A 12,004-nucleotide genomic window follows, 5' to 3' on the forward strand; every position below is an offset into this window, starting at 1 on the left:
GTAAAAAATAAAATCAAAGTTTGAGTATTGGATTTTATTTTTTGACTTTATATAGATACTGATTTACACGACAATGTTGTCTACCTTGTACTCACTCTACATAATATAGGCTATACACGTCAATGTGTCTATACATATAGCCTGCGGTACTGAGTACTACAAATCAGATCATAGGCTAGATACTGATATACACGTCAATGTGTCTATATATATAGCCTGCGGTACTGAGTACTACAAATCAGATCATAGGCTAGATACTGATTTACACGTCAATGTGTCTATACATATAGCCTGCGGTACCGAGTACTGAGAATGATATTCCGTGGGGCTTTACACGACAGTATGTACAGGGATACTATTTTTGTTATAAATGTTTCCCAATCATTCACAGTTAACATCTACAGAATTTCTAATCAGAAAACCAATAAATATCATAGAATTGCACAAAAGTCTGCGGCGGTAACCAGAGTCTGCGGCGGTAACCAGACACTAAACAGAAGGAAATGGATACCAGAACGTTTCACCCTGTAGGCTTCATATTGACATCATGTGATCAGGATAATGCACTCTGGTGGGGTGGATCTAGGGGAGTGTCATAGAGGATATTTGAACTACTAATAAAACATTAAATACATGTACTACAGTTACTTTTTGTTACTCTGTTCTAAGTTTTACAGGAGTTGAATCTAAATATAGCATTTGTTACAAATCTAGACTCACTTACAGAGTTCCTGAAATGCACCGGTCCACAGGGCATCCCCCGTAAATTTGGAACCAACAGATAGAATCTAAATTGTTTTAACATTATCACTTAGATTAACTTTATACATGGTACATGTCATCTGACTTCCAGTTGGTTTAACATTATCACTTAGATTAAGGTGGGATAGCAAAGAGAATTTCCAACAAATACATCAGCTGTCTGGTACATTTCAGCTGTCCTGTAGAGTTTGGACCAGTTTTGGGAGCTCTGTTGCACCACACATTCTTGGATACTCAAACACTAAAAACCATGCAACTAAAATTGAAGTTCATTTCAAAGGCATTTTCACCAAGCACTGATAGAAGTGATTTGTTAAAATTTTCTTGATCATGCATCCCTAGATCCACTCCATCAAAGATTCCATCATTCTTATCACAGGTGTCAATCCCAATCTAAAACCATATAGTGTATCTTCTGATGGTAACTAAATCATTATAATACCACTGCAACATTTAAAGATTGATTGATTGTTTTGCTGTTGTCCGCCACACTCAACAATTTTTCAGTCATCTGATGGCGCCCAGTTTTTATTGGTGGAAGAGAGAACCCAGACACAATGTACCTGGGAAGATACCACCGACCTTCCGTAAGTAAACTGGGAAACTTTCTCACTTACCGGCGCGAGGGGGATTCGAACCCGCACCAACCAGAGGTGAGAAGCCGTGTGATTTTGAGCACGATGCTCTAACCACTCGGCCACGGAGGCCCTTACAACATTTACAGACATCACTCGGTCTCCACAAGAGTCCGGATTTACTATCGACCTACATGTGGCTGGTAACGATCACAGACGTTGCACCACGTTTGCATGTTCTGTTCAGCTGTCAGGGTGTTCTTCAGCACATCAGAGAAGGGGTACTCAAAGGGGGGTCTGGTACTGCCTAGAAAATATAAAAATAACAGAGCTTTTAATACATTTAATTCACAATGAGGTTTATTTACCTGGACGATTACAATCCGGGTAGCTGAGGTTTATTTACCTGGAGAATAACAATCCGGGTAGCTGAGCTTTAATTACCTGGGGGATTACAATCCGGGTAGTCGAGGTTTATTTACCTGGAAGATTACAATCCGGGTAGCTGAGCTTTAATTACCTGGAGAATAACAATCTGGGTAGCTGAGGTTTATTTACCTGGACAATTACAATCCAGGTAGCTGAGTTTTATTTACCTGGAGGATTACAATTTGGGTAGCTGAGCTTTAATTACCTGGAAGATTAAAATCCGAGTAGCTGAGGTTTATTTACCTGGAGGATTACAATCCGGGTAGCTGATTTTTATTTACCTGGAGGATTACAATCCGGGTAGCTGAGGTTTATTTACCTGGAGGTTTACAATCCGGGTAGCTGATTTTTATTTACCTGGAGGTTTACAATCGGGGTAGCTGAGGTTTATTTACCTGGAGGATTACAATCCGGGTAGCTGATTTTTATTTACCTGGAGGTTTACAATCGGGGTAGCTGATTTTTATTTACCTGGAGGATTACAATCCGGGTAGCTGAGGTTTATTTACCTGGAGGATTACAATCCGGGTAGCTGAGGTTTATTATGTTGGTGTCAGACTGTCTCTGTGTCTCTTGACCACACCTACACCTCAGCGTTGTCACTATCTTGATCCCCAACATTTCTGATATTGCTGATTTTCCCTCAACTCTGTAATTAAAAAAAAATCTGCATTTCCAGACTTTAGCTTTTCACTTGCCACTAAAATTTGGGAAAACTAATAACACATTTTGAGTAAATAATTGGTGAACCACAAATTAGACTGTAACCCATTCCATAGATATTTTTTTGAATTTCACTTCCACTAATTATGGTGCCTAAGGATCAGAGGGTATCAAAGTCGTTACATAAACATACTTGTAAAGTTTTTGTCCAATTTGACAAGTGGCTATATACATATACAGTAAAACATATCAATAATGAATGCTGGAAACACAATATGCACCATTCATCATAACCCAAATGTAGTTCATAGAGGAGGTTACCCCAAGGTCACAATAAACAAATGCCTGGAATGCTTCCAGATTAAGATTTTCCGTCCTAGACTTTTGATTCTAGAGAAGGATTTTCAGTGATTTTTCAAAAGGGCCCTGTGGCTTTCATTGTAAATATATCACATCAGACAAGAAGTCAAACACAAGGTGATGTCATTCTTCTTTTATTTTTCATATCTAACTTTCTTTTCTTTAAGCTCTTAAACTTTCAACTATTCTTTCTAAATCGTCTAGAATTGATGCGTCTTTGTCATGTCGTACATAAAACTATTCACATTGAACTTATTTTTTAACAAATACATTTTTGCCAGTCTTTATTTTTGGGAAAAGTGCAAGTTAAATTGGAAATTCGGACCTAAAATGGGGTCTTAAAAATTTACTACAAAAGCTCCACGGTCTCTCTTCATCTGAAACTTTGATCATAAATCTGTACACTTAAAAGTTAACATTTTACTGATAGGATTATTTGGATGCCTTACTTTTCAGTGGAAATATTATCTGGTGCCCCATCCTCCAGTTTGTCTGGGTCCCTGCTCTCATCGTCTGCTGTCTCTGACCCTTTGTCTCCATCACCCTCCTTTTCAGATTTCTCCTCCTCGTGGTGATCCTTTCCTTTCTTTTTCCCCTTCTTCTTTTTCTTCTTCTTTGTCTTGGGAGGGGTGGTTTCCACCGCTTTATCTCCAGTCTTTGGTGCATCATCTTCTGTTTTCAGACTTACTTCAGACATTTGCTCCGACAGATTTTCGTCTGATTTGGAAAGACTTTCCTCAGACTTGGCCTCTTTCACTGGCTGACTTCTGTTACAGAGTTCCTAAAAAAACATGGCACCAAGTCTTTATACAATTAAAGAATAGCATTGAGGCGGTCGAAAAGATTCCAGTGCCCTGAGAACAGGCCTATTTCCCAAGCCGAAACCGAGTGAAATAGACAGGAATCTTGCTGACTCTCTCAATGATATAAATGTACATGTACTTTAACTGTTACATTATACCACAGTAAACCTTAAAACCAGAATGAAACTTGAAAATAATACAGCATTTAAAATCGCAACACAGTCGCCATGATTGTTGTCATTTGCTACCATAAACTGGTTCTTTATAAGGGGACCAGTTAAACTGATGCAATTGCATTCTATAATGAATATCTATGATTTCCTTTGATACAGCCAGTCGGTTTAGAGAATTTTCATTGTATAAGGTACAACTTACTGCATGAACTTGTTGATAGAGAAATCTCTGCCAGCTCTGAATCAGACGAGACAAGTTAATCCGTGGATCGTTCTCCTCATTCTCTGCTAGCACAAGGCTCAACGCCGAGGCCTCTGGGATGGTGCGAAAAGCTCTCAAGAAGTTACTGGCCTAGTTGTAGAAAAAAGACAAGTACATGCATTGCATGATCAGCTAAGGACTGCTTTACATTTACAAAAACAATTCTTGTGTAGTTTTTTATTTTATTTTAAAATCATAATTCAGCTAAAATACACATATCAACCCCCCCCCCCCCCCCCCCCAAGTTAAATCCCTTTGCAAAGCAAAGGTCAATTGATGATAAAACAAATTTTCTTTTCCTTTTTTACCCTACTAAATTGTATGAGGCTACCACTCTGAATTATTAAGTTTTACACAGGTTTATGGGTTGCCCCACCCTGGGGCATTATTGAAGCTGACTGCAATTGATGAAAAAATAACAAATGTCAAAGACAAAAATTAAAAAAGCCAAAGTAGGGAAATAAGATTTTTTCATCACAAAATGGCAGACAAGATACATAACTTGTGCAGCATTGATACATGTAATGAAGGGGAAAATCTTTATTCATATTCTAAAGGATGCATGCTGTCAAACCAGAATAGCCAATATTATGACTGCTGCAAATTTTCCTTTGATTTGAATATGCATCCTCTTGAGAACCAGAAATCCTCACATATTTTTGTTCTATACTGATTACCTGACACGTTTGACCTTTCTGGTTGTCCAGCATATGAAACAGAAATCCCAGCTCGCAGGCCAGACAGAACTCTCGCTCGCACAGATGGCTCAACAGCGTACAGCGAAGAGGCTCAATAAAGTACAGCACCTGGTGATCACAAGAGACATGGAATAATAGTCTACAAATAATAGTCTACCGTATATACTCGCCTATAAGTCGGTTGTATTTTTTAAGGTTATTTTGTAGGAATTTGCCATTGACCCGCTTGTAAGTCGATAAAATTTTTTGTCAAAATTGGTTGACAATTTCAAGTCAATGTTCTAGTGTTTTTACCTATGTTTCAAAAAAATTATTTTGAGAAATTAATAATAATGAGGTGCTCAATATCCAGGCCTTATCTGTTTGGGGTTTAAACGCAACCCTTGATCTATTATGGGCAATGATCACTTGTTTACCTAAGCAATTATGGTCTCCTAATTACCAGTACATTACCAGTACATGACACCGTGTTTACTTAGTGGCACGCGCCTCGCGAAAACTGTTATTGTGGGATTCTGGTATAATTCATTGTATCAACAATCAAGTTTTTAAGAGTCAAGAATGATGATCTGTTAACAATATTCAATCTTTTATGAAATATATTTCAGCCGGTATACATATGAATATTTCAATATTAAATCGGATTCGTAATTCAATTTTACCGATAAACGATACATTATTGTAAGAATTAGTTACCGGTATGTAAATAATTTTCAAAATAAATAATATGCCCTTAACTAGATCAAAATATGTAAATACTTGTACTTTATACATAATTTTAAAATACATAAACAATACAATATGTCTAGTTATTTGTGAACAATAATCATTTGTGTGGTACTCAATGATAATCGTCGGAGTTGTTTAAAAAAAAAACACAACATGTACATTACGCCGCCCAGAAAAATACCAATCTTCTTAGGACACGCCTATAAGTCGGACATAGAGTTTTGGACCAAAAATTGACTCCTAAAATTCCGACTTATAGGCGAGTATATACGGTACCAATAATAGTCTACAAAACCCAGCTGGAGTGTTTAGGGCCAGAGATTACAAGAGTCTACAAAACCCAGCTGGAGTGTTTAGGTTAAGCACTAGGAGAGTGTGGCAGTCACTGAATCCCTTACATTTACTGTAAATTGACAAAACATTGTCTACAAGAATCATACAACAGAAGCACGCGGTTGTATATTTAATGCTGTTTTTTCTCCAAGTTTTGAGAAAATAAATGAAAAATACAACCATGTCTAATAAAATACAACCATGTCTAATAAAATACAACCATGTCTAATAAAATACAAATTTTCTAGCGAGTCTTTGTTCTTGATTTGATATAAAAAATTGATAATGGAGAATAGATATTGATTCCTTATAAATGAGATTTACTGGGGGGAAAAAAGTTCCTTACATGAAGGAGATGGCAGAAAATATATCTAAAACTGTTCCTTATAATAACTGAGAGTCTATGATATTACCTGCAGCATGCAGTTACAGTAGGCATTAGGTATATCAGTCTCCAAACCAGCAAAGTGGGTCTTGTTGTAATGTCGGAAGTCAAAGTCCTCCAGCCCTAACTTAGAGTACTTCAGATCCACCTTCCTGAAGCGCTTTGGTACTTTGATGAATGGATCATCCCCTGAAAAAAAAAAACAACCCACATTCATGGAAATCTATCTTCCTGCAAGTAAACTACAGTGTTGACTTACCGGATGGATAAGTAGTTAATAACATTCCTGAGGGGAAAATGTTCATTTAAACTTCAATCAAGATGCAGTGGTGAAACAATATGTCCCCCCCCCCTTCTGTGTAGTCATTTTCAACAGTGGCATATTTAACCTTGACCTTATAGATAACTCTGACCTTTATCAATTAAATATCTTAGTGTCTGTCTTGTACAGTTCAAAAAGTAAAACCAAAGTTAGAGTTAAATTGAAGACACAGAAACAAATACACAGACAGACAGGCAGGTTTAACAAAGTATAACAATCTTCGCTCTCGGGAAATCAAAACTATTCACTTCCCATGGGATTAAAATTACTTAGTCTTTGATGACAGCACTTGGGTCTCAAGAAGTTGAATTTCAGGTTCTAAGATCCATAATTCTAATTTTCAGGTCTGTCTACATGCACTTAAAATGTGCTGTATGTACAATTTCATCAAATTTCTCATTCCAAAAACTTTGGATGCAGTTTCATATATTTTACCAAGAAAAAAGATCTGTCTCCTAAAACGTTTTAGAATACTACAGGGTGCTTCGAGTTTCCTTTCAATACAGTTCAAAACCTAATTATTGATAATTAATTAACTGTTTTTCAGGCCTGCATCTGTTTGAACACTGCTGCGTATGAACTTTTATCCTTGAAGGAATGAAACAAGAGGCTAACATGCCTTATCAGTCAACTGAGTATATCAGTTAAAAGTATTACTAGCCCTGAGTATATCAGTTAAAAGTACTACTAGCCCTGAGTATATCAGTTAAAAGTACTACTAGCCCTGAGTATATCAGTTAAAAGTACTACTAGCCCTGAGTAAATCAGTTAAAAGTACTACTAGCCCTGAGTATATCAGTTAAAAGTACTACTAGCCCTGAGTAAATCAGTTAAAAGTACTACTAGCCCTGAGAGCTACGGAATCTAGAAAAAAATTCCTGTTCTAAATATCTTAAGCTATACACAGGGAAAAGTGGCTCGCATGATTTTCATGCAAAGAATTCGCATGATATTCATGTGAATTTCATATGAAGTTCATGCGAGCCACTTTTCCTTGTGTACATGTATATTCGAATATTCAGCAACAAAATAAAACAAGGTGTTCTTAAAACTTAAATGCCTTCAAAAGTGTCTATACTGATGAACGACTTTACATAATACAGTGAAACTTCTCTAAACCGGCTGGTGCTCGGACCAAAAAAAAAACAAACAACCGGCCGGTTTAGGGGGGTGGCCGGTTTACCAAGAATATAGCATTTAAAAACATTTTATCTTTATCTTTATTCACAAAGTAAGTACTGTTTACTTTGTTCTCTTCTTCAAAAAGTGGCTGGTATTATATGGGTAAATTATACATGTTTGTTAACAAATGTACTTTAAAAAGTGGCCAATATCCGGTTTCCAAGGGTGGCCGGTTTTGTAAGACTTTCTATGTAAGGAAATGTTAAGTTTTCTGCCAGGACTAAGAAAATTGGCCAATGTTCAGGGAGAACCGGTTTTCTGAGGGGCCGGTTTGGAGAAGTTTCACTGTATATGAAACATCAAACACAATATGCCTAATTTGGACCCATCCCGGAGTCAGAACCCTTGGGTTGAAAAATTCATTATTTTGGAATACGCTTTTCTACTTTTCCTAAACATGCATTCATTTTTTATACCAAATCAGCAAACTTAAAGAAGTCTTCCAAATGATATACAATAATCACTATGATAATTTTGGCCCCACTCTGGAATCAAAACCCTTACCCCTGGGATCGTGAAATTTACATTTCTGGTAAAGAACTACACCTACTCCTTCTAAATATATATTTAGTTTCAATTTAGTATCAACAGCATTAAAGAACATATCATTTAGATGATTCACATACAGTGATCACCAACTATATTGCCCCCTGTTATAATGCCACCCCCTCATATCGCCAAAAAAGTTTAAAGTCCTGTTTTTCTCGCTATGTAAAACCCCGTTATAACGCCACCCCCCACATACCGCCATCCGCCAATCTATTTACAGGTACGATTTGGTCAATTATCATTATAATCACCCCCGCTAATTATCGCCAATCAACGGCAGGACAATTTCAGTAAGCAGGCTTAGGCAATTATCCACTATCGGTCCTCAAGGTATCAAAGTTCGGAGCAGATAATAAGTTACGTAAATTATAATCAACTGAGTTCAAATATGCAGTATTGTTTTTGAAATCAGAGTATGGCGGATACACCGAAGTCTAAGCGTGTTGGACATAAAGCAAAAACTGGAAATCATTAAATACCCCTACCATTACGAGTCATTTACGACCACTGGACGCCGGGATTATCCAGGTATTCAAAGCACGATGTAGTAGATAAAATTTGTTTGATTTCTTATGACACCTGTACACATACCCCCTCCCCACGTTATAAAGCCAAAATTGCCGAGGTACAAATGTTGGCGTTATAACGGGGGATCACTGTATATACATTATATATACATGTACCAAATATATACATAGCTCTGAACCTCTACCCTGGGGATCATAAAATTTACAATGTTGGTAGAGGCCTTCCTGCTCACATCACTATGCAATTAGTTTTTCTTATAGATGTGCAATTGTAGAGAAGATAATTATTGAAAATCAAATTTTTCTCTGCCCCTAAGACCCCTGGGGTGCAGGAGTCCTGAAACCTGCAACTTATGTCACTCAGGTCTCAAAAATGCTTTATACCAAATTTGAAAAGAATTGGAAAGGTAGTTTTCAAGAAAAAGTTAGAAATGTTCAATTGTTAACTCAGGACGCAGACCAATAGCAATAGGTCATCTGAGTGACTCAGGTGACCCAACAATTAGGTACAGAATCATACTAAAGTTTTATAGCCTAATGCATTTCCTACCTCTGCCAATGTACAGAATCATACTAAAGTTTTATAGCCTAATACAGAGCTGCCAACATTATAAAATGGAAAATAGTAAGGCGGGGGTCAGGGGGCCTAGGCGGCCCCCTGCCGCTGGAGATCTTTTATGAATAAATATGTAACCTGAGCAATTTTAGGTACATTTCAAATCCAAATTTAATGAATTTTGACATACTAATTGTTATGCATTTTACAACTGCAAAAGATTAAATACATCTTTTATTGATTTTACTTTCTAAAACTTGTGTAAAAAATATTGTTACATTAGTATAATATTATATAATTTTACAGTCACTGTGTCAGTTATTCTGGCAAATTTTTTTTATATATATATACACTGTATAATTTTAGTTACTGAATCAGTTATTCTGGCAAGTTTTTTTTAAGTCATTTTCGTCGCCGTGAGAAATGTTGAAGTTTGTCAAACAGATTGTACACTTATACAAACTCCCCCTTTCTGACTTTGAAACGAATATATGTTTACAGTGTACTTGCATATTGTTCTTTGAATTTCTAGCTCCATAAGGTTTTCTTCTTTGGGGGAGTATTGTTGTTATTTCCATCAACACATGCTTTATGTTTAGTAGCAGCTGTCATATTGTTTATTTCAAAGCATTAAAATGATCGAGACTCTATATAGACATAGACTATGCAAACAAACGTAGTAACGACTATAGTTTGTTTATTATAAAAGTAAAAACCAATGACGGACATCTATAAAAATTTCGAAATGTCAAATAAGCGGAAAATCAGAAGATGTACAGTAAAATCGTAAGGCGTATTTTCTGCCCTAAAATCGTAAGCCTTACGTGAAAATCGTGAGGGTTGGCAGCTCTGCTAATACCTTTCCTACCTCTGCCAATGTACAGAATCATACGGAAGTTTTATAGCCTAATACTTTTCCTACCTCTGCCAATTGGAGATTCTGGAATTGACCCTTTTCCTTTCTTTGATTTTTCATTAACCTGAACATAAGGGATCTGATTCCGTTTTTCCTTCCCCACGTTTTTGGCATATCCCACATTATGCTGCATCTTCATGGACCGCAGGATGTCTGCATCCAAAGGTTTAGGCTTCCTTAAAAATAACAGTCAGTCTGACATACACAAATACACAGCAAAATCAAGACGACAGACATATACGTCATATACACGTGTTTTCACTAGATCATGGCAGCGAAGAGATGAGGATTTATTTTCTAAATCACGATCCATATTTTGATAAATTGTGATACAGTTCTTTTTCCAGAACTTTCTCCCCCCAACACATTGCAAAATATTTAGTTTGAAATTAAAATGACCTATATACAGTCAAACACAGCTATAGAGAAGTACCAGGGACATCCTGCTGGCTTTGTATGAGGCCTAACTAAATTCACTACATCTAAGTAGGTTTTTTTCTTTGTTATTTTCAACTAAGTGGGGAATGCAAATCAGTAAATTTGTGTTTGTTCTAAAACGTAATTCATGGTAAATGTCTGTTATAACGAGTAATGCATTGTAAATGTCTGTTATAACCAGTAATGCATTGTAAATGTCTGTTATAACCAGTAATGCATTGTAAATGTCTGTTATAATCAGTAATACATTGTAAATGTCTGTTATAACCAGTAATGCATGGTAAATGTCTGTTATAACCAGTAATACATTGTAAATGTCTGTTATAACCAGTAATGCATGGTAAATGTCTGTTATAATCAGTAATACATTGTAAATGTCTGTTATAACCAGTAATGCATTGTAAATGTCTGTTATAACCAGTAATGCATTGTAAATGTCTGTTATAACCAGTAATGCATGGTAAATGTCTGTTATAATCAGTAATACATTGTAAATGTCTGTTATAACCAGTAATGCATTGTAAATGTCTGTTATAACCAGTAATGCATTGTAAATGTCTGTTATAACCAGTAATTCTGACGTTTTAAGAATATTTTATCACACATAATTGTATGAACTAAGGGGCCACACACATCACCCACCTGTAGGTCCGCTGTGAGAGATATTCCGGCCAATCAGAAAGTAGCGTCCCGTTGGTGGGATACATCATGGGGATGATAGAGTAAGGCGTGTACTCATCTGTGACATGAATGGGTTGAATAGGTTCAATCTGAAATACCAAACACGTATAAAATACCGCGAGACTAATACCAGACTGAAATAAAATACCGCGAGACTAATACAAGACAGAAATAAAATACCACGAGATTAATACCAGACTGAAATAAAATACCACGAGACTTATACCAGACTGAAATAAAATACTGCGAGACTAACACCAGACAGAAATAAAATACCGCGAGACTAATACCAGACAGAAATAAAATACCGCGAGACTAATACCAGACTGAAATAAAATACCGCGAGACTAATACCAGACAGAAATAAAATACCACGAGACTAATACCAGACAAAAATAAAATACCGCAAGATTAATACCAGACAGAAATAAAATATCGCGAGATTAATACCAGACAAAAATAAAATACTGCGAGATTAATACCAGACAGAAATAAAATACTGCGAGACTAACACCAGACAGAAATAAATGTCACAGGACTAAAACCAGACAGAAATAAAATGGGTCATCTTGTTGCTAACGATACATAAAGTAGATCATCCTATTACTAACAATACATAAAGTAGGTCATCCTGTTACTAACAATACATAAAGTAGGTCAC

At 36.4% G+C, this 12,004-nt stretch overlaps 1 protein-coding gene across 1 annotated transcript in view; it reads right to left on the reverse strand.

The window, feature by feature from the left end:
* The window catches only part of LOC125665996 (PAN2-PAN3 deadenylation complex catalytic subunit PAN2-like), a 56,837-nt gene that overhangs the window by 19,413 nt on the left and 25,420 nt on the right, over positions 1–12,004 (reverse strand). The window contains exons 11-18 of the mRNA XM_048899046.2: positions 11,305–11,432; positions 10,231–10,400; positions 6,201–6,361; positions 4,705–4,833; positions 3,968–4,117; positions 3,239–3,570; positions 2,276–2,415; positions 1,532–1,644 (exon numbers count right to left, since the gene is read on the reverse strand). Coding sequence (XP_048755003.1) covers positions 1,532–1,644; positions 2,276–2,415; positions 3,239–3,570; positions 3,968–4,117; positions 4,705–4,833; positions 6,201–6,361; positions 10,231–10,400; positions 11,305–11,432 — 1,323 coding nt within the window. The remainder of the gene's footprint in view (positions 1–1,531; positions 1,645–2,275; positions 2,416–3,238; positions 3,571–3,967; positions 4,118–4,704; positions 4,834–6,200; positions 6,362–10,230; positions 10,401–11,304; positions 11,433–12,004) is intronic.

The sequence above is a fragment of the Ostrea edulis genome, chromosome 10, assembly GCF_947568905.1.
Source record: "Ostrea edulis chromosome 10, xbOstEdul1.1, whole genome shotgun sequence".
Classification (NCBI taxonomy): domain Eukaryota; kingdom Metazoa; phylum Mollusca; class Bivalvia; order Ostreida; family Ostreidae; genus Ostrea; species Ostrea edulis.